Below are 23,376 nucleotides of genomic sequence, written 5' to 3' on the forward strand. Positions count from 1 at the left end.
GTGGCGATTGCCCCCTTGGAATTTTTTTTGTATAGAAAAGGGGTGGGCAACTGGTGGCCCACGAGCCTTTTTTATCTAAATATATAAATGTTAATTGAAATGCATATTTTGAATGACCTTTTTTTTTGCTTTCTATGTTCTGGCTTGCTAGATTTTAATTTTCTAAAAATTGGCCCTTTAGTAATACCAATTACTGCCTCCTTAAATGAGCGTCAGATCCGCTACTACATGTAGACAGTATTATTAGTAACTAAAAAAAAAAAAAAATATGTGGCATAAAAATAATTGGAAACGGGAATCAGTCAATATTCAATAATTAATTATAAAGTAAATAATAATTGATGGAAATGTGTACCTGTATATCTTCCGATAAAAATGCATTGAAGCTGTGCCAAAAAATATTAATACATTTATTTTATATAACTGACAATAATTGACAAACACACAAAGTATTACACATTTGCGTACTTCAAACTACCCACCTACAAATCCAACAATTATAAAATATTTTATTCTGTGATAAATAAAATATTAAAATAATCTTTTTTTAACGATTTCAACTATATGTATTATGAATGTATGCAAATCTTTACCCAAAATTTCAAATGTGTTACGCTGATAATAATTTATGACTTTCTTTATACCACTTCGATTTTATAATGAACCTATAAATATTTATAAACACGATATTGACATTAAATAATAGCTAGCTTTTTTTTAAGACGGCGTTTTGTATAGGCAATATGTGTACTTACAGGAGAATAATAAAATTATATAACATTCAATTTGAATTTAGAATATTAATGGATTAATAATACAGTTTACTATTTTCTTTATACCTTATTTATTTCTGTGGACATGTACATGTAAATTATAATGATAGAAGTATGTTTGATTTAACTTGAATTTGAAAAATATTAGTTTTCAAAATAAAATAATCTCTTGATTTGAAAATTTAAACACTTAAAAAATGGTTTTTTTAGTTCATACATTTTTTTTGTTTAATAAATTATTTAAATAACTAAAAAATTTTAAATCAATTAAATTTTGTAATTAGTTAATAATTTATCTATCAATTTTTAACTGTATGCAGTTACTTATTTGCTATTTACTTTGAATGCATCAATCAATTATTTAAATTAATATTCAGTAATTATAATGTAATAAAATTATAATTAATTTATCATTAATAATTAATGTGCATTTCAAATTAATGGAAAATCTTACAAACTAATAAAAGTTTATATTTTTTCTTTTTTTTAAACATTATGAAATAGACAACAATATTTTTTTATAATAACAATATTTATTGACAAAACAAAAAAAAAACGAAATAATTAAATATTCATAAGAGATACCAATATTGGTCATTGCAGCTTCTAACATCAGTCAATATTACTAAAGCTGATCAACACAACACTTATTGGTGAATTTGATTTGTTTTATACAAAATATACGTCATATATATTTTTTGTGGAAGTTATGTTATGTAATTAAATTTAATAAAAGATCTCAAAGAATTGTACACCTCTGCAAAACCAAACTGCAACATTGATTATCAGTTTTAGTTGCATGTTGTGGTGGTATCAAGTCTAAATCCTCAGATTCTATAGATCCATGAAATTCTTGTAGACTGAAAGTATCGCTCAATGTTTGCCTAGCCTTTGGTCCAGGAAAAAACCGTATTTCCATTTCACTATAAAATAAATCAAAATGTACATTTTTAACTTTTAGATGAATATATATGTAAGAAATACCTATCAGATGAATCCCAATCTACTAACACTGGTAACTTATCAATTTTGGATGATTTGCTGTTTGGAACAGCCATTTGATTATATTCCATCAAACCTGGTTTAGCATATTGTTCTGTTATAAAACACAAATAAAAAATTAATTATAATTCAATAAAAATATGATTGTAAAATGATAAATTCTACAGGAATAATAGCAATAAAGAAATAAAAACTAAAATTGATAAAAAAAAAAATCTTACCACTGTTTTTCTTTCATCGTGCATTCGTGCATGATAAAATAATTCAAAAATTCAGTTAATGTTAAAGAAACATAAAGCTAAATCTAAACAAAATATACAAAAATAAAAATAAAATAGGATGTTTTTCTACAATAAAACCATACAATAATAAATAAAATAATATGTTGATTGTTAACTGGTTTGTTGACTTGCCCAATTTTTTTTGGAAAAATGAAGGTTTTGTAACTCTCATTGAACAATCACTTATGTTGCTGTCCTCATCACTGTTCTACAATAAAAATTAAAACATTTATTTCATGATTTAACTATATTTTTCTACATTTTATAACAATTTAAAATAATATTATTATAGTGTTAAAAAAATAAAGTATTTATAATATAATGAACAACATTCGACACCTAGAACAATTAAATTGAATAAAACAAAAATTTTAAATGAAATTTAAACTGTATTAGCGTTATTAAAATGTATACACAATAATATTAAATCAGTATATAACATATATATAGTTACTCTGTCATTTTCTTCAATTGTAGTTTTATGACGCTTTGTAGTATCGCTGTCTATTCCACTATCGTCCATCTAAAATACACAATTCAGTATGATATAGTTTGTACAGAGAATAAAATACAATAATTTGGCTGTTTGGCACAAATTTTAAAATGGTACTATAATAACTGAATAATTGATTGCTTGTCATACATTCTGTTACACACATTCAAAATAAAAATCTCTAACTTGTATCCACTTAAAATTACAATAATAGTAAAAAAAAAAAAAATTAAATTAATGTCATGGGCAGATATCTGGGGGAAGAGCTTAGGGCTTAGAGTTCCTCCCAAATTGAAACTTTATTATTGCTATTATTGTTGTTAGGTATTAATATTTTGATTATTCTAGCTTCCTAAAAATGCAATTAAATGTCCACCTGCGATTAATGTACTTATTTTTTTAGACACAGTTACAACACTGACCATATTTTATTATATTTCAAAATAAAATTATTATTCATACGTGATCTAATAGTATACATAGATAATTTAAAGTTGTAATTGGTACATTAGATACAGAAAAACAAATTTTAATTAAATATAAAATTTAACACTTACCATGATTAACAGAATTACGAAAAATTAAATTTCTAATCTTGTTAAACACACATAAATAAATAAAAACTTTAAAGTTGAACAAATTCCGACACCTTAATTAATTAATGGATACTTTTTTTTTAAGTAGGTAGTCTGGTAGACACTAGACAGTTCACAGTACTACATTAACAGGACGTCTAGACTCTAGACAGTAGACGTACTATTTAGTATTAAGTATTTACGTATTAATCATAATATTCAATCATAACAAGTCTATACCCGTCTATCTTGTCATTTACAACCGTGGTTTGAAGCGATAATATATTTTGATAATACAAATTTTATTGATAACACGGTAGATATTTAACATGATAATAATTATTAAAAGCTACTGGTGCCGAATGCCGATGTTTAAATGTTTCAAGATTTTTTTGTCATTGATTAACTCGCTATAAATTAAATAAATAAAGGCTCTTTAAATGTGTTAAGAAAAGAAAACATTTTTAATTGACAATGATCGAAGGATTTATTCCCGAATATTTCGATTGGATTAAATGTACATTCAGTAGAATTGAAATTTGACTAATTTATATAAACGGTATATTAATAAAAGTAATTACAATCGAATACGTAAAATATATTTCAAACACTTAAGGATTTTCATATTAGCAATGCATCATTCTCAATGTTCTTTAACTTCTAACTGAATTACGATTGTTGTAATATAATCTTTAAAAAAACCAATATTTATTTAACAATCATGATGTTTAAAGCAAAAATCTTGTTAATTGGAATCATACTCACTTTGGTAATCACTCTATTATTATCACTGTTATATGTGCGTAAGTACCTACATTCATTATTAATTATTAGTATCTGATGAATGTGTATGAAATATCAAATATTTGGCATTTATTTTTTGTTTTAATAGATGCTTTTTTTTAGGAGAATTTGAGAATGGCGGAAATATACGGTTAAAAGAACAGGCTTCTTCTGTGTTTAAGGGTAATAAACTTGGTATCATAATACCATTTAAAGATAGGTTTGATGAGCTCTTAGAGTTTGTGCCACATATCCATTCGTTCCTGAAAAATCAAGATGTACTCCATGAAATATTTGTTATCAACCAAGTAATTAACTGTTAAATTTAAGTATAATTACAATAAGTTTAAAAACATTCTTTTTTTGTTTACTATTCAGGTTGATCAGTACCGTTTTAACAGAGGTTCATTGATTAATGCTGGGTTTAAAGAAATAATGTCCTCATATAGTATGATTGATTATATAGCTATGCATGATGTTGATTTATTACCTCTTAATCCTGCACTTGATTATCATTATCCACCAACTGGTCATGTTAACCACATTGCTGCACCTCATTTACATCCACGATACCATTATGCTTCATTTGTGGGTGGTATTCTACTTATTACCAAGTATGTAATTAGTATTTTATTTTAATATGATTTGTTGTTTTTATTTTTATTCATTTGTTTTATTTAATTAGAGAAGACTTTATACAAATTGATGGCTTAAGTAACAATTATTGGGGTTGGGGTCTTGAAGATGATGAATTCTATTTACGTCTTAAAGAAGCCAAGATAGGTATTCATAGGCCAGGGAATTTAACAACAGGCATATCAAATACATTCAGGTAAGAGAAATGAGTTTTATGATCAAACATATTTAAAATAAGAAAATGTTATAAAATTTAAGTTTAATTCTTATTTTTAGACATAATCATGATCGAACTGTTAGAAAACGTGATATGACAAAATGCTATAACCAGCGTGAAGTAACAAGAAAACGTGATAGACACACTGGATTACATAATGTTAATTATTTTGTAAAAAAACAACATGAATTGCTCATAGATGGTGTACATACAGTAGTGTTGGATATAGAATTAAAGTGTAATAAGACTTTAACTCCTTGGTGCTTATGTTCAGAGTATGGTATAAAAAATACTAAAAATCTAAAAAAAGGCAAGTGAATATTTAAGGTACAATGATTTAGGTGAGTTTAAGATTAAATTTTACAGCTATGAATTATATTATAATGTTAATATTGCTCAGATAGTACAAATTTAAATTTTATTACTTTAATACCAAACTTCACAAATTTATCATGAAAACTTTAACATTTATAATTTTAAAAAACAACATCAAATCTGAATTATGAATAAACTTGCATATGAAAACAAATATATTATATAGGACAAATTTAAATAAAGAAACCCGTGAAATTGCCTACTATATTTGTTATCTAATTGATAAATTTTAATATTTTTAGCTTCCTTTAACTCGACACATTTAGTATGCACTGATATTTATTACTTTTTAATATATGAGGCAATGTGTCCAACTAGATATTCCAGTTCCTGGACAGAAAATAATGAGTGTATCAAGTTCCCTTGTATATATTTACTATACACTTTAACAATTAACTTTTGATGCAGTAATTGTGTTTAAATTAAATATTAGTAAATAAATATACATAAATATAAAATTGACATTACTAATTGTTAAGAATAAACTCTAGTACAATGACGGATTTAATGTCACAGAATAATCAATCTGGAACATCGAGGGTATATCCAGAATTTTTTTTTGAAGGGGGTCTTAAAACTGTATAATGTATATTGTATATTTACTGAATTCAAGTTTTGACATTTAGTTAAAAATAAAGTATATAAATTAAAACAATGTTAAATTATTAATAAAATAATACACTTAAAATATGAAATAAAATAATATACCTTTAGAAGTTTAAAAAATAATTTAATAATACGTTTTTTTTTTTTTTATCTTGCTTACTCATTATGACAAATTTATTAAAACTATTTGACATGTTTGTCACTGTCTGGCAGACGACAGTATAAAACTATGATAATATTTTTAATTTACACAAATGTAATATTGTTGTTATTTATCAATATTGACCGGCATCTATAACAGTTGTTTTCGATCAATAAAAGTCTATTATTAGATGCTAAAATAATATTTTCATATGATATTATGATACAATACACTATACAGTAAATAATCAACTTAATAAGTTGTAATTTTAGCCATTTATGTTGGTATTAAAAATAAATAGTTATTTTACATATTTTTAAACCATTTAAGAAATTTTGGGAATGAGGAAGTCCAAGGAGTTTAGACCCCCTCAAGTATGAGCTTGTAGGACATTAATTTTTTATTAAAATTATGTTTTATATATTTCTTGTATCTATTATTTTATTTAATTGCAAGTTTATCTAAGACATGATTATTCTCTAAATATCTATTGTATTAATATCTCATTTCACAATTACTATAATTCATTAAATGTTGAGGTATGAACCTAAACAGTTATTAGTCAAACCATGTTTTTTTTTTTTAATATATACTTTTATATATGTTGGTATTAACTTGAAACAATTACTCGTGTATTTAAAAAAAAGTTAAATTGAAGTTTAAGTATGATGTAAATCCGTCCCTGATCTAGTAAAAATTTAACATCTATAAAAATAGAACTTATTATAATTGTGTTCATTTAAGTTAGTAATAATTAATAAGCTATAAAATACAAATTTTAAATTATTATTTTATTATAGATTGGATTTTCTTTTGTTATTATTATTATTATTGTTGTTATTGTTGTTGTTGTTGTTGTTGTACAAATTGTTATATTATTTGTAGAAAATACAAAATATTGTATTATAGCTTAAAAAGTTGACTTAACATTCACTTATAGTATAATTCAGTTTATTGTATTATTATGTGTCAATGCAGTGTATTTTAAGATGTATAAATTATAATAACTTCTGAACTATAATAATCTCAATCAAAATAATTTAATTGCCATAGGAAACTATAGATTTATTAAATGTTATTTATTTATTTTTTTCATAATTTTATTGGTTTTTGATCTCATTAAACATATTTAGCCATAATGTTTTTGTTACCAAAAAATTATGATTATATTTTTATCATTATTTTTAGTTTGTTTAATTTTTTTAGCAACATTGTTTTGTTTTTTTTTCAGTTAATTTAACGTTTAATTCAGTATTGTAATAGTTGCTCAAATAAAATAAATAAATAAAAATATTTAATACATATTATTTATTTATTTTATTCTTTAATAAATAATAAAACCATTTGCTATATATTTAATACAAAGAAAGTATTCTTATTTTATACATAATTTAACATCTTAGATGTGTATTGTTTGCTTTATAATTTATAATTCAATGTATCAAATAATTAAATAATCCATTTTTATGATTTCTTTGTTGTGTATTTTATGTAGATTCTTTTAAAACAGAAAACCAAAAATGTTTTACATAAAACAATTGGGGTATACGAAGCAGATATGTTGCTATAGATACTTGTTTTTATTTTTAATATATAGGTATATGTATATCATTCTTTAAGTTTCCCCCTGGTTCTTAAAGAATACATTTTATAATCAACTATAACTTATGAAATTCTATGTCTTAATATTTATCTATTTAATTTGTTTTTTTGAATAATAATTTAACAAATTGTTAATTTTTTATAAATAGCTTTAATAATCTCTTATCATTTATTAATATTTTATTATTCATATCAAATCAATATTTATTCCATTTACTAAAATATTATTAAAGATTAAAAAACTAATTCATTGAGTAATCACACTAATAATTATTTGTCCACAAAAATTAAAACAAATACCTACATTATTTTAGTTCATAAATAATTGCATAATATACATAATACATCAATCATTTATAGGTACTCAGTTTTTTAAGTTAATTTTATTTCCAATATAATTAATTATTAATTTCATGCTTTTATAAAAGTTTTTCTTCATTAATACTATCTAATGACTTGAATACATAGGTAGTTAATATTCATATTCGTGTTTTTATCCACATATTTTCTTCGTCAGTCGTCATGGGCTCATGGCCATCAACTGTGTTATCTTAAATATTATTATCATGTACTATCACTTATTTAATTAATTATATATTATAACAAAAATAAAAGGATTCATTAGAAATAATTATAAAATTTATTATTTGGATTTATAGTTATTCGTTTTAAACGTGAATTTTAATATTTTATAAGATAAAAGAATATAAAATGTACAATTCTAACAGGTAATAATTATATATTACAAAAAAATTAACTTGAATTTAATTTAATGTACATATGTATTTATTATACAACACCATGTTTGTGTGTTTTGTTTAATTTCAGGCCTAATTTTTCTGATTATAATCTTGAAAGAGTTTCCGCTAATAATAGAAACCATTATAATGCTACAAGAAAACCCAAACCTTCAAAATCAAGAAATTCAAAGGTTGATAGTCGGCCACCTAGTTGTAATGAACAAATATCCGAATTCTCTCCATTTCAATGGAATCAATCCAATCAACGATTGTATCCTACAATGTCAGACTCTGCTGTTTGTGGTTATCCTGTTCCAGTTAATATACCTGTCGACCCACGCTTTCATACCTTGTATCCTATTTATCAACCGTACATGTCAGTTGGAGTTGGCAGAGAATATTTAGAACCCAATCAACATATGTCATCCAGAGATCAATTTACTAGTTTACCTCCTATTAATATTGTGGACAACGAATCTGAAATTAAACGTACACATAGTGATCCAGGTTTAAATAATCAAGATGATAAATTTGAACTACTTAGCAGCGAATCAGACAAAGAATCGTATGATACCTATTATGCTAATGAAGTGGCTGAATTAAAAAAAGATAATCAAAGATTAGCTAATGAATTAGAATTAGTGAAAATTGAATTAAGAAATTTGAAATTGGATTTATCAAGCAAAAATAATGACAAATGTAGTTGTGCAGATCCCGGATCTATTATAAGTAAATTTTCAGAATTATTAAATATGTGTATGTATAGTGACATTGAATTTAGTTTTCAATGTAGGCCATTTCTCCAGTTTTCACTTTTTTGATGCCTTGATAAAATTAACTAAAATTTGTGATAATAATGTATGATTGTGAATACGGTTCCATCTATTTAGGATTTGTTTGCAATGATAGATTTCTGAGTTAATTTATGGTATGAAAAACATTAATTATAAACTTAAATACATACAATTTCTTTCAGTACCCCAACGCTGATATTTATTACAGGTATATATTATATTTTACTTTACCACAGCTACTATTGGTATCTGAAATGTACTGATCTGCCATAATACCATCTATTCCACTTCTTAAATACACATGATAAATTCATAACACATTTTGGACATTCCCTACTGAATTGTATTACTTCACAAACTTTTGTAGGCATATGCAGACAATATCCACTTATGTAATTTTTAGTGAGATAATAATAACATTCATATAATGCAATTTTTTTTTTTTTTAGATATTGTTCAAGAAATTAGAGCAGCACATAAATTAATGGAACAGACATTAGAGGCAAAATTAAATTCATTTAACGCTAATAAAAATGAAATTACTGTAAGCAATTTCTATAAAAATCTTGCTGTTAACTAATTAAACTAAATAAACAATTTTTACAGAATGATAGTACTCAATTATTATTAATAAATGAGCGGCTAGAAAAATTAGAAAAATCAAGTGACAAATCAAAAAGGTAAAATAATAAGACCTATAATTACTATATACTATTTTTCTTTTACTATCTTATAAGTAGTTATGTAGGGAATCGTATTAAATAAAGTTTAAGTGCCATAGTACACAAATTATAGATTCAAAATTATCATATTAGATTTAATAAATTCCCATCAGCTTAAAATTTGAAATGTAATATTTAGTGTTTATAAATTTAAGAATTATTTTTATTTATATTAAAATTATTGCTAATTCTAATACTTTAAAAATTAAGTATCTCTTAATATAATTGTTACAAGTTAATCATATATCATGCATTTTTTATTAATAATTTTAATTTAAAAAAATTTTAAATACAATTTATTTATAATATATTGTACACTTTGTACTTATACAGTATTTAAAATCTTTTTTTTCTCTGATTTTAGAATGGACTCGGAGAAAAGATTAGTTAAAATTAATAACCCACCAAAAAAAAGCTCTGCTGTGACAGCTTTGTGAATTAGAAATAAAAAAAAACCCACAAATTAAAAATCAAACATAATAACAAATCATGCCATAAATAATTTAACTCAATATTATGTTAATTAAAATGACATGAGCAATATTGTATTATAGATATTTAATTATAAATATTGTAAATGATATATTAATTAACAGTATTTTTAAAATTACTAAAGAGTAATGACTACTTTGTAACATAATGTATTTTGTAGAGCCTTTACTTTTTAAGAGGTTGTATTTATTAATTTATAGAATTTAAAATATTGTCAATAAGAAACATTTAGAGATTCTTTTTAACAATATTTATCTACTAACCACATATTTTTTATAAAGTATTGTGTTATATTCCATAAACGTATTCCATTTATATTTTAATTAAAATAAGATTGTTCATGTACATTCCTTCCATAATAATAAATAAAATTTTTATTATATAAATAGTTAAATTATATAAAACTGAGTAGATGTATTACTAACTAATTGCATGTTCTAAATATGGTCAGTGTGTAGAATGAGTACTGTAAGTATTCATTAGAATGTTTTAATATTTAATCATTTATAAACTAACAAATATTATTATTTTTTTTTTGTTCTTTAATTTTTCTGTTTATTGTTCAGACTGCTCAACTTAACATACTATAAGGTTATTATTTTGTTGGAGTTTTAACAAAGAGAACTTATATAATTTGGTTTTATTAAAATGTTATTCATGCCCACTACATAGTAATAAGACTGTTTTTGCATATATTTAGTTTCAGATTGATATTAAAACTTAAATTTAATCTTTATAAATGAAAAACAATTTCTTGTGTATTATCATTTTTAAAGCTATATTAAAATGAAAATACGTACAATTTTATACTATCTAGTTTCATTAGCAATACTCTTCTCAACCAAAGATTATCAGTATTTTGTAATTGTATTTTGAATGTTTACTTATGTATTTATTTTTGTGTGGTGCTATTCATAGCATTAAATTTAATAAATCAAATGTTTTTTAAAAATTTTAATGACTTAATTTGAATTATTTTAACACAATTTGTGAACATTGTGAGAAAAATTATCTGTGGTGACTTGCAATTGGCTACTATTATATTTAACTATATCAAATACATTATATTGATATTAAAAAAATATTTTTAAGTTTACTTTTTTATATATAATTATTAATATTTTTATTATTGTAATAATGTCTTAGTCTGAATCAAATTATTTAAGTTAGTATTATTCTAAAATAACTAATATTTTTATAAAATTCTAAGATACTATTTATATAATGATTAAAAGAAAAAAATTATATTGTTTTACACAAAACAAATAATATTAGTATTTTATGAGAAATACAAAGTTAACTTACATTGCTGCGCACATTTAGGGATCACATAATACACTATAATATACTATGTGTAATTACTGATTAATGATTTTTAGTTATTTTTCATTTCTTGATAATTTAGTAAATAAGAATTTATTATAATAACTGATGTGTAATGTATTGTATTATTAATTTACCTTTCTAAACGATGAACCGAAATTATTAATTTATCTTTATTATTATTATAACTTGAAACGTAAATTATATTTTGTATAATACTTATGACAATGGTGTATTTCCTATTTGATTAATTTCAAAATAAAATCAAAATAATCTTTGAGCTTATTCTCATACAGGGCACAAATTAAATGCAATAAATATGTACTAGCAAACTATGTTTTTAGTATGTAATTCAGATTATTTTATTGTTTATAACTTACTAGTTGTTCATATTATATACTGTTGTTATTGTAATTTGTATATTAATAAAAATTGTTATGTATATTTTTAAAAAATTGAAAAATAAAATTAATAGTTTTGTAATTCTAAGCATTTGATTGTTAAAATTATTGTATTTTTATTGTGAAATTATTTTTCATTTTTATTTATCAGATAAAATAATGGAATCATTAAAAACTATGAAAATCAGATTTAATGAATTTAAATATTTAAGCACCTACTCTAATAATAAAATTTCAGTCATCAGTTCAAAAAAAGTCAGTCTGTCCATGGTATTTTATCTCTGTACTTTTCAGGTTGTTAAACTAAATATGCTTATGAGTGTTAAAAGTATCGAGCAGCGTGATTAAATCCCAAAAAACAAGTGTAGGTATATGAAAATTAGATTTGCCTGATTTTTACAACTTCATAGCTGAGACAATGGGCAAGATCATTTATGAATCAAAATATTCTTTAATTGAGTAACTTAATGTATATTTTAATATGTTATTATAATATATCTATGGTTATTCTTTTTTGAGTTACAAAAAAAAAAACCAAACCGATTTTGTCAAAAATTGGATTTGCGTGAAAATTCTCAATTATATAAATAAGTACTTTGAAGTTTTAAGCTTGACCTAAAACTAAAAAGTACAAACTAAATCCAATTTGATATATAGAACCACCTCCATTTTTTCAAACCGAACATTTTATCAATAACTTATCGTGTATTCGTGTGCTCGTACTGAGTCGTATGCAAAAAAAAAAAAAAAAAATGAAATCAATACATACATCGTTCTTGATCAGAACCTAAAATTTAAACTTCCAACAAATTAATGTGAATTCGTAAACTTTTGTTTTAAGGAAAACTAACAAAGAATCTTGTATTAAATTTCAAATTTTAGATTAAAAAAAAAAGAAAAATTTTTTTACATGTTTTACTTTAAACTAATTTGTAAATTTTCGAGAGTTTACGAATTTCATCAGAATATTAAATTTAAACACATAAAAAAACTATTGTGATTATGTATTTTTGATATTTTTTAATCGGTCAATTAAAAACGCATGACTTTGCGCACAATTTTCGATAATTTTGATAAAGCAAAAATTTTGCTATCAATATTTATAGAACAAATAGAATTCAAAAGTATCAAAATATTTAAAAAAATATAGTATGGCAGCATGGCACTATTCGAAAGAAATGCTAGAAACGCTAACATAAATATACAGAGAAAATAGCAGGTATTTATAGTTTTTACGTGAAATTTGACCAAGGACCGTGTTCACTTTGGATTTACCGACAATTAAATTTCTAAAACCATTTGACACACGTAGAGACGTGTAATCAGTGTGACATTGAATATGAACATATATAGTCGAATACAACAAACTTATTCTGTGATTGCAAACACTATACTCACAACAAAAGATTACAAAACACGACACTGTACAACTTTCCTTATTATTGGAGCAACAAGTGGTAAGTAGGGTGGGTCGTAGCCGTTCGGTGTTGTGGAGCGGCGTTTCCAAAACTTTTTCCCTGCCGGACCCTCTGACCTTAATAGAAATATAAAATAATAATAAATATTATAATTATTAATTCAGTATTTTCGATTTACGTTCGCGGACTCCCTCTGGTACACGTGCGGACCACAGTTTGGAATACAATACACTGTTGTAGAGGGTGGTGGAAACTAACGGATTTTCGACTTGTCGGCTGACACGCAGTCCTGGTCTCTCGGCGAACAGACTATATTGTATAGGTAATATTTATTCTGTGACTATAGAGACCATGGTATCCTTATTTCTTGTTTCTTAGCCGTGTTTTAAAATTTTAAATTTTAAAATTTAAATACACGTTGGTGTTATCTCATTCTCGTTAAGTGATAATTCCGTCGTCGGGTCGTCCTCATTTCCCGACTACCTACATTATTTTATTATTTACCATATTATTATCATTATTTTAAAATCAGCTGCTTATTTCGATATCCTGCCACTGGACTGGTCTGACCCGTGGTGAAGACGTTAGATAACAGAGTCCAGATATTATCATCACAAATAAGTAATGAATAATGATAATGATAAATTGTACAATCTCTTTCGTATCGATGTGCTAAATGTTAATTAATACTCTGGATACGTTTGACTTCCGTAACGTGTTATACCGAAAAACTCGCGTTCCGTACTTTAAAGCAATACCCATAATTCGCTAATGTTCAACGTTCTCATTGCTCTCTTTTTTTTTTTTTATTAAATAGTATGTTTTCGCAATTAAATAACATGTATTTGTTAACAAAAAAAAAAATCGTCTTGATTAATCAAAATGTATCATCAACATGATATTATAAATTATTCCCATGTTTTTGTCAAATAGTTTCGTATCATTGTTGGCCATACCTAGCTTAATGGTTGTTCATCTGTCCTCGATGTCCTCCAAGTATGCATTTACATATTATTATGTCTGATTTAATGTGACTTTGTTTTCAACGTGTGCTTAATGTTTGTAATTATTTTCAGATTGTATTATCTATAGCTGTAAATTAAACATTTAAAACTACAGCTAACATGAGTTTCTGTAATTTGTTGAGGGTTCCACCCATATTTATTATGGACGAACTCTTCAAAAGTAGTTTCGGGTTTCCGGACATGGCTGATATTATATTTCCAGTAAACAATACCTTTGTAAATAGCACCCTCAGTCAAATTGAGATCGGAGAGTCTGCACAATATTACCAGGCCATATTTTTATCCTTCATAAAAATAATATTATCTTGTTTAAGTAAGTTAAATAAACTACCAAAAGACAATAATAATACAAAGGTATCAGTTGATTTAATTTAATTTTTTATGTTTTTAGTATTTTGTTCCTCGTTATGTTTGTTTGTTCTACCTGCCAGATACTTATATCTAGTATACTTTCACGTAGTTTCTATTTGTATTGTACTCCTTTCTTATTGGTCAAACATACAAACGTTCAAAACTTTGTCAAGCAAATATGAAAACTTTAAAGCTGACACGATAACTGAAGTTATAACATGGGATGTGGACGGATTTTTAAATCTTTTTACACAATTCCAAATCATAAATTTTTTTTACATGTTAATTCGCAATTTAATTCTACAATATTGTCTATCATTAGTATTTGATTTTTTACAAGTTTTTGCTACAAATAATGTAATCAATAAGGTAAATACCTATACATTTTAATTAACTTTCATCCTGGATAAAAAATAATGTGTTTAATATTTTAGGTCTTCAGCTTTAGCTTTATTATTCCTACATTAATCTCATTAATACCTGGTACGCATGAAATTTTGAATACAGTAACAGTATTATCAACATTGTTGCCATTGTTTATTATGCTGAAAACATTATGGTTAAATATATTTACAATAACAAATTTAATTTGTAATGGATATATTTATGCACGAGAGATCATTAAGTAAGGCCATTTTGTACATTATTATTACTTTTATTAATTTTTGTATTATGATATTATTATTTATACTCACCAACTAATAAGTATAATTTTAATATTTTATTTATAATATGAATACATTGTGTATTTTATCCTAGTAATTTTGGAATATCTGCCATGATTGAAGCGGAATGGAGTCGACTCAATATCCCTAGTGTTCTACGAATATTTTGGGCTATACGAGTACTAGAACAAATTTTATACCTATTAACTGATATGGAAACAAAAAATGAAACTTTATTTGAAGCCGTGAAATATTTGTTAATTAAAGGATGCGACACATTTACAGCAGTTTTAGGAATGACAAGTTTTGTATCATACTTTTGCCATTATATAGGAGTATTCTTTCAATGGGTAAGATACTGAATTTGGATTTATATTTTTAGATGTTTTTAAACAGTTTGTTTTATTTAGGTGCTGTTAACTGAAGAAACGGATGATAAAAGCATTGGAACAATTTCTGCGGTATTATTTTATATACTAGCTTTACAAACTGGACTAACAGGCTTAGATCCAGAAAAACGCTTTACAAGACTCTATCGTAATGTTTGTTTACTTTGCGCTGCTCTTCTGCATTACATCCATAATGTGGTCAATCCGTTATTAATGTCTTTGAGCGCTTCTCACAATCCTTCACTTAATAGGTATTGTATTAATCATCATTATGAATGTTTTAAAATTAATTTAATTCAATTTTTTAGACATTTAAGAGCTCTTTTAGTTTGTGGATTTCTTATAGTGTTTCCAATCACTATGTTAACTTATTTGTGGTCTCACCATTCAGTTAGCACTTGGCTACTAGCAGTTTCTTCTTTTAATATTGAAATTATTATAAAAGTATTGGTATCATTAGCTGTCTATTCATTATTTTTAATTGATGCCTATCGCACTACATTCTGGGAGAAATTAGATGATTATGTGTATTATATCAAATCATTTGGCAATACGGTAATTTTAAAAATCCTTTGTTTTACTTTATTTCATATTTATTTAATAATAATATTATAGACACATTTTTTATTCTAGGTGGAATTTTGTTTTGGCATCTTTCTTTTTTTAAATGGTGTTTACATTATGGTTTTTGTTTCTGGCGGTGCAGTACGTGCATGTATGATGTGTATACATGCATATTTCAACATATGGTGTGACGCTAGGGATGGATGGAGAGTATTCATTAAACGTCGTACAGCTGTGAAAAAAATTGAATCATTACCAGAAGCAACTAGTGTTCAATTATCTAAATTAGATGATGTCTGTGCGATATGTTATCAAAATATGGGATCAGCAAAAATTACTAAATGCAATCATTATTTCCATGGTGTATGTTTGCGTAAATGGCTCTATGTACAGGTAAATAGTTATTTATAATTTTTTTATAAAAACTAATTCTATAAAATAAATCATCTCAGATTATTTCTATTTAAATTTGACAAATACTGAAACACTATAAAAAAAAAAACAAGTATTATTACTTATATTAGAACACAGAAACTTTATGGCATTGTTCAATAAATTTATATAAGGTGATTCTTTTATCAAACAATACTTATTTTATCAAAATTTAATAACATTTTTGAAAATATTTTTCTTTACATTATTTTCAGTTGAAATTAAATATAGAATAATAGAATATTTCAATACATTAAAATCAAAATTTGAACATGTACTATATAGTATATGAGTTATAACTTATAAGTTAAAGTCAAGTTAAACAAAGAAGAAGTGATGTGAGGATATCTTGCAAAATGTTGTTCTACTTCTCCACCAATCTAAATTTTAAATATTCATATTTTACTTCAGAATATGAAATAAAAAATATGTGTTGCCAATCAAAAAAGTAAAAAAAAATAAAAAATGTGGTTAGTTTTGTATGAAAATTATCTAAAAAAAAATCTTCAAAAATCTTAGTAGATTTTGAAATAATGAGTGTTGTTTCATAAAAGAATCACCTAGTTTAAGAATTTAAAAAGTATTTGATTTTTTTTTACTCAAGTACTTCATTAGACACTCTCATACAAAAGTCTAGTCTATCAATTACAATTTTATTTTATAAATAAAAAGTTGTACACATAAATTTATCTTATTTTTATGTAATTTTAAATTATTTTATGGCTTAGGATCGATGTCCATTGTGTCACGATATTCTATATAAAGCAGAAACATCAAAAGTTCAGGCACAAGGCACAAACCATTATCAAGATCTTCAAAATGTTATTGATGCTGATAATTCATAGTTATTTTTTGTTGATTAAATTTTACTTTAAACTTTTATTCAATACATATTGACAACTACAATAATAATTAAAATATTTGATTATAAAAGTTTTAATTTTATACTTGCACAAGTTTACTGTACTATTATGCGGTTCTAAGTTCTATGTGGTTATTAATAATAGATAATTTGATTAATATTCAACCTTTTAGAGATTTAGTACAAAATGAGGGTTAAGTGTTTTAAGATTACTCAATAGTTTGATATGTTATACAAATGGTATGTTTTCTGTATATTTGTAAATTGTATACTTCACTTGTTTAATGTAAAGCTTGCTTATTAACTGTATTGATTTATATATTATAATTATTTTTAAAACATCACATATACATGTTTCATAGTTAGTAAGTATTTTTGATATTCAATATATTACATATTATAAAATAATCTAACCTGTTAAGTAGTTAAACTTGAAATATTAATATTTTGTTTACATCTGTTAAATTATTATTTTTGTATCTTAAATTTTAAAGTATATATTTAAAATTATAATATTATCTATTAAAATATTTAACAAACGGTTCACAAAGTATAATAATGTTTCATTAAATTGTAGTTCCAATTTATAATTTTTGACAATTTTACAGTTTGATTGTTTAAAATAAAGCAATATTAGAATAACATGGTGGTGTCGGATGAGAAAATATGGTTTTTAATAAGTTAATAGTATATTTGTAATAATATATTTTAGTAAAGTGACAAAATATTTCTTTTTTTGTACATATTTTTTTTTTTTTTTTTTATCAAAAATTGAATTTTATAAGTTTTTTTTTATTATTATTAATTTGTACTTAATTATATTGGTACTTAAATAATACAAGTAAAAATTTTGTTAATATTTATCTTATTTAAAATTTTTACTCATTTTACCATTTATTAATTAGTGTTGTGACTAAAGTAAAAATTAACAAATGAGGAAAAAAATTTGTTTAAGGTATATTAAACCGAAATTGTTGTTTAATATTATCTCTATAAATCAGACTGTAATATTTTTGTGATAACTAATTTTGTAATCAATGATGAATCAATATTGAAATCTATTTATGCTTATGTATATTGTATAAGACGTTTATAAGTTATTAGGTTGTACAAAAATCAATGTTTCCTATTTTTTTTTTTTTTTTTTTTTTTTATAGAAAAAAACTATATGAAAACCAACAATGTAATCACTAAAGGTATTTTACATCCTATAAAATGTATGTTGTTATGCTGTTACCTACGTATTATTTTAATACTTGTACAACATTTTAAGCCCGATCACATATATTAATTCTAATAGTAACACAATTGCTTGTTAACTGTACATTGTTTTTTCTCTCGTTAATATATTATGTGCTTTTAATTGTTTAACAAAATTTAACACAATTTTTTAAACACAATAAATAGTTTATTTTATATACAGCTTGAGTTATTGCTAATAATATTTTGGCATTTCAAAATGAAAGTGAAAATATTACAACTTTTTTTTATGTTAGGCAAATGTTTAACATGCAAAATATTATTATACTTTAAATCCTTATTTAATTATCTATATTAATATAACACAATAATTATTGAACTTAGTCTAATAGTTCCATTTTAGAAACTTAAATTGAGAAATTACATAATATATGTTAAATTATTGAATTTATGTTAAGACATAAAAATTTAATATTTCTTGTCATTATATTTATACTGTTATTTATCTTACTAAATATTTTAAACCTTAACAATTGTTAAAAACATCAAGTATTTAAATTTTTTCAACAGAGTTTTTTTCCCATTCTATAAGACCTTCATCATCCTCTTCTGAGACTTCAATTTGTAATTCTAAATTCTCTTGACTGTCCACAAAACAAGTGTCACTGTAGTACTTGACATTACGCACAGTGTGAATGAAATTTTCCATATCCAGTTCGCTCATAAAATCATCAGGTATAGCATTCATGATTGATTGAGCTTCGGCTGTATTGTGTCTAGTCATACCCATGTTTTCAATAACAAATTGATAACAGTTTGGTAAGGTTTGGTTTTGACTACCATATTCTTTTAAGTGTTCTTGCCAATCCAACATATTAATTCCAGCCCACCATAAGCCAATGTCGCCATCTACAAACTCAAATGGATTGTTACAATTCACTTCTTCATCCTCAGACAAACTTTCTTTTATTAAACAGCCAATAAGCCAAAATCCTTGAACCATGAGCCGTCTAATTTTTTCATCAAATCTGGGCATGCAATCTTTTGTGACAAAATGTTCAGACAATGATGGTTTAATTTCATAACCTTTAGCCTCACTAATTAGTGCCAAAAGAATCATGAAACGAGGTGTAGTTAAATGTTTAGGTCTCGGTTGAAGACTGAGTGTTATGTTGGCTTTATTGTGAGGTTGATGTTTACCTTCGATAGATTTCCAAAACCAGGTAGTTTCATTCGTTGTAGTTGATTCATTGGAGCCAATGATTGACGTTAAAAACTCTTTGTTCAAATTACTTGCTTGGAAAACTTCATAGATACTAAGGTTTTCTGTAGATGGCGTTAAGTCATCATCAGTAGTACGGACAGATATGTCTAACCATGATAGAGATGATGAAGTAGATAATTTGACTGAATCTGATGAAAATAATCCATTTGGATAAAATGAACAATCCTTCATCATCTTGATATAACGACAAAATTCATTTCCATCAAAATCTTCAGGATTGTAATTAATTTCATTATTTGAATCTAAAAAGTAAGCAATAAAGCAACATAAATCAAAAATCATAAATAATTATATAAAAAGCTAAAAATTAATATTTACCAGATTGAGATTCTGTTCTGTTACTATAATTTCTTTTTTTTTGTTTTTTGTTTCTTCTTTTTTTACCAGATAAATCTTTTGGCTTTAGTTCTGGAAATTCTTTTTCTGTCACTTCAACAAATACTGAACGTTCCTCATCATCATACTCCAAACAATCATCAACAATTTCAAAATCAAAATCGAAATAATATTCTCCATCTTTAGATGATCCTGAAACGGCTTCAGAATAAGATTTACGACTAAGAAGACTTCCATCATCTGTACTAATAGATGATGAACCTTCAGATCGTTTGATCGATTTTGGCATAAACTGATGAATAAAATTTTCAGTACTATCAACACTATCAAAATTATTAATTGATAAATTGTCTGTGAATATAAATACATCATCAACACAGTCATTTTGCTCTACATCACAGTTTTCATTTTCAACTACTTCTTTTTGAATAGTTTGTTCATTATCAGAAATTTCATCTTGACTTGAATCGGTTTCAAATGGCACATCTCCTAGAACTAATTTGTCATTCATTGGTTCAAAGTGATCATCTATATCTATTATACACGATTGTGTTTCATCCAATTGTTTTATGAAAATGTTTTCATTTGTTGTATTAAAATGATTATCATCAAAAGCAATACTACAATTATTAGCAGATTGAGAAATACTATTTAAACATGGTATACATTCATCTTTTTTCACAACTTCAAAGTCTGATAAAATATAAATGTCTTCTTGTTTCTGTTCATTGAATGATGGTATTGTTGAAGGTTCTATTGAGTCTTCTTCAATAGTTTTTAAATTATGTTCATGAACCGCCAATGATGAACTAACATTTTGAGCATTCACTATGTTTGAATGTACATTTTCTTCTTTGACAAAATCATTGGGTATTTCTAAGTCATCATTAATAATTTCATCCATTTTATGAGTTTCTAATTTCTCAAGGTCTAATGAATCTTGATTTAGCATTTGAGTGATTGTGGAATCATTTTCTTCTTTCGAAACACTTTCAAATGAATTTTCTAAAACAAAATCAAACTGAAGAGTTTCTTGTTGGTTTGAAACTAGATTAGAAGGTAATTCAGTTATTCCTGGTATTTCTATGGTTTTCTTAATTGGTTGTCCACCACGAATACCTTTAGCTTTTGGTTCCTCAGTTTTCTTAATTATTTTTGAAGGACTTTTTGTGACCACTTTGGTGGATCTAGGAGTCATGGGAGATTTTAAAGATGTTTTTGAAGCCAAACTTTCAGTGGAAACTGAACTGAGTCTAGAAGATGAAAGAGACTTGCTTTTAGATAGTCCAGGACTTAATATCAATTTTGTTGGTACCATTTTTTTTACTGTTGGAGACAAAGGTGGTTTGACTAATGATAATGAAGCAGTTCTAGTTTTCACTGTTGGTGATGGAGTTTTAATTTTTGCGGTTGTTGACAACGATGTTTTTACTATTGGCGATGATGGAGTTTTAACAATTGATGACATTGGAGTTTTCACTATAGGTGATGATGGAACTTTTACAGCTGATAATGGCTTAGTTTTTGCTACTGGTGATTTTGGAACCAAATTCTTAGTAACTGATGATGATGACAATGGAGTAACATTAGATTTTAAAGTTGAAGTTTTTGACACAGGCGAATTAGTTGAGTTTATTGTTGAAGAGGACTTTACGGATAATAGTGATAGAGAACTAGATTCTTTTTTAACAATATCTTTTGAAGATGCTGGATTCACTTTAGAAGTATCACTGGTTTTGTTAGTTGACTTAAGTGTCTTTACAGTACTAGACGATTCTTTGGTTAATAATTTTAAAGGAGATGTAGGAGTCTTCAAAGAATTTGATTTTAAGCTAGAAGCAGTGGATAAAGATTTTGATATCACTGATGGTTTGTTTGTCGGTGCAGTTGGACTCTTAGCACCCGAAGAACCCTTCACAGATATAATAGTTGCTTTTTTAATTGAAGTGGTAGGTTTTGCTACATTTGCTTGTTCTTTTGATTTTAATGATGCAGAGTTCTCTTTATTTTCTGTAGATGCTACAGACTTAGATGCAATAGTTGAAGGATTAGTGACACCTGTTGGTGACTTTGGAACAGTAGAATTTGATAATGAAGTTTTAGATACAACTGGAGGTAATTTAGCAACTGGAGAAGACACAGCAGATGATTTTGATTTAACTGGGAGAGGAGATGTAGTTGAAGACTTGACTCCAGTGGTTACTTGAGGAGATTTAGTCGTTGATGAAGTAACAGATGCTTGAGATGATTTAATAATTGATGGCGATTTAACCATTCCTGTTGAAACTGAAGTTGATTTAGTAATTGATGGTGATCTAACCATTCCAGTTGATTTAGTAATTGATGGTGATCTAACCATTCCAGTTGAAACTGAAGTTGATTTAGAAACTAATGCAGGCTTAGTTACCAAAGGAGATTTAGTCAACATTTGAGATTTTAATGACGATTTTGTTGGAGTTTTAGGTGATTGCAATCCTTTAGATTCTGTTACTTTAATATTAAGTGGAGGTGGTTTAGTCACTGATTTTTTCATTCCTTTGGCAGTAGAAGCTAAAGTTTTTTCAGCTTCTAACTTAACATCAATAACAGGTTTAACAACATTTTTAATAGTTGAACTTTTCAAAGTAGCAGATGATTTTTTCACAGAAGACCCAGTATTGATCTTTTCGGATGCTTTACTAGCTAACGGTGCTTTAGAAGATCCAGGTATTAACAGAGGAGAACCAGGTGATTTAGGAGATCCTGGTGATAAAGTCTTTGATCCTGATCCAGTTTTTGAGATAGTAAGAGGTCCAGATTTTTTCACAGCAGTAGGGAAAGTCATAATGTTCTACAACAAAAATATTTGATAAAATTATTTTTTTAGATTTAATTTTACTGAGTAGTTAAAAT

General features: G+C 25.4%; 5 protein-coding genes across 6 annotated transcripts in view; 3 read left to right on the forward strand and 2 right to left on the reverse strand.

Moving 5' to 3' along the window:
- Nucleotides 1-1,300: 1,300 nt before the first annotated feature.
- Nucleotides 1,301-3,147, reverse strand: LOC112601524. The gene is made up of 5 exons (XM_025349194.1): nucleotides 3,107-3,147; nucleotides 2,511-2,579; nucleotides 2,189-2,264; nucleotides 1,758-1,869; nucleotides 1,301-1,696 (listed from the first exon to the last, which is right to left on the reverse strand). The coding sequence occupies exons 1-5, from the start codon at nucleotides 3,107-3,109 to the stop codon at nucleotides 1,513-1,515; spliced, it is 444 nt and encodes a 147-aa protein (XP_025204979.1). The 5' UTR covers nucleotides 3,110-3,147; the 3' UTR covers nucleotides 1,301-1,512.
- Nucleotides 3,148-3,536: 389 nt separating this feature from the next.
- LOC112601512 (xylosylprotein 4-beta-galactosyltransferase) lies at nucleotides 3,537-5,756 on the forward strand. Its single transcript, XM_025349175.1, has 5 exons — nucleotides 3,537-3,927; nucleotides 4,031-4,215; nucleotides 4,286-4,521; nucleotides 4,593-4,739; nucleotides 4,820-5,756. The coding sequence occupies exons 1-5, from the start codon at nucleotides 3,846-3,848 to the stop codon at nucleotides 5,076-5,078; spliced, it is 909 nt and encodes a 302-aa protein (XP_025204960.1). The 5' UTR covers nucleotides 3,537-3,845; the 3' UTR covers nucleotides 5,079-5,756.
- A 2,422-nt stretch (nucleotides 5,757-8,178) lies between these two features.
- LOC112601521 lies at nucleotides 8,179-10,248 on the forward strand. Its single transcript, XM_025349190.1, has 5 exons — nucleotides 8,179-8,213; nucleotides 8,314-8,954; nucleotides 9,469-9,563; nucleotides 9,626-9,699; nucleotides 10,106-10,248. The coding sequence occupies exons 1-5, from the start codon at nucleotides 8,197-8,199 to the stop codon at nucleotides 10,176-10,178; spliced, it is 900 nt and encodes a 299-aa protein (XP_025204975.1). The 5' UTR covers nucleotides 8,179-8,196; the 3' UTR covers nucleotides 10,179-10,248.
- A 3,806-nt stretch (nucleotides 10,249-14,054) lies between these two features.
- Nucleotides 14,055-17,982, forward strand: LOC112601536 (protein TRC8 homolog). Its single transcript, XM_025349221.1, has 9 exons — nucleotides 14,055-14,371; nucleotides 14,452-14,713; nucleotides 14,792-15,120; nucleotides 15,186-15,376; nucleotides 15,511-15,766; nucleotides 15,827-16,056; nucleotides 16,114-16,360; nucleotides 16,439-16,762; nucleotides 17,530-17,982. Exons 2-9 carry the CDS (start codon nucleotides 14,500-14,502, stop codon nucleotides 17,644-17,646), a joined length of 1,908 nt encoding a protein of 635 aa, XP_025205006.1. The 5' UTR covers nucleotides 14,055-14,371; nucleotides 14,452-14,499; the 3' UTR covers nucleotides 17,647-17,982.
- Nucleotides 17,983-19,357: 1,375 nt separating this feature from the next.
- LOC112601471 (serine-rich adhesin for platelets-like) overlaps nucleotides 19,358-23,376 on the reverse strand; it is a 7,651-nt gene continuing 3,632 nt past the window's right edge. Inside the window, exons 1-3 of one of the 2 annotated variants that reach the window (XM_025349113.1) lie at nucleotides 22,841-23,310; nucleotides 20,467-22,804; nucleotides 19,358-20,390 (exon numbers count right to left, since the gene is read on the reverse strand). In XM_025349113.1, coding sequence (XP_025204898.1) covers nucleotides 19,417-20,390; nucleotides 20,467-22,804; nucleotides 22,841-23,308 — 3,780 coding nt within the window. In that variant the 5' untranslated portion in view covers nucleotides 23,309-23,310 and the 3' untranslated portion in view covers nucleotides 19,358-19,416. Of the gene's footprint in view, nucleotides 20,391-20,466; nucleotides 23,311-23,376 lie in introns of those variants that run through there. The other variant, XM_025349112.1, reaches the window with a different exon arrangement.

The sequence above is a fragment of the Melanaphis sacchari genome, unplaced genomic scaffold (genome assembly GCF_002803265.2).
Source record: "Melanaphis sacchari strain LSU unplaced genomic scaffold, SCAv2.0 Contig79_pilon_pilon, whole genome shotgun sequence".
Taxonomy (NCBI): Eukaryota; Metazoa; Arthropoda; class Insecta; order Hemiptera; family Aphididae; genus Melanaphis; species Melanaphis sacchari.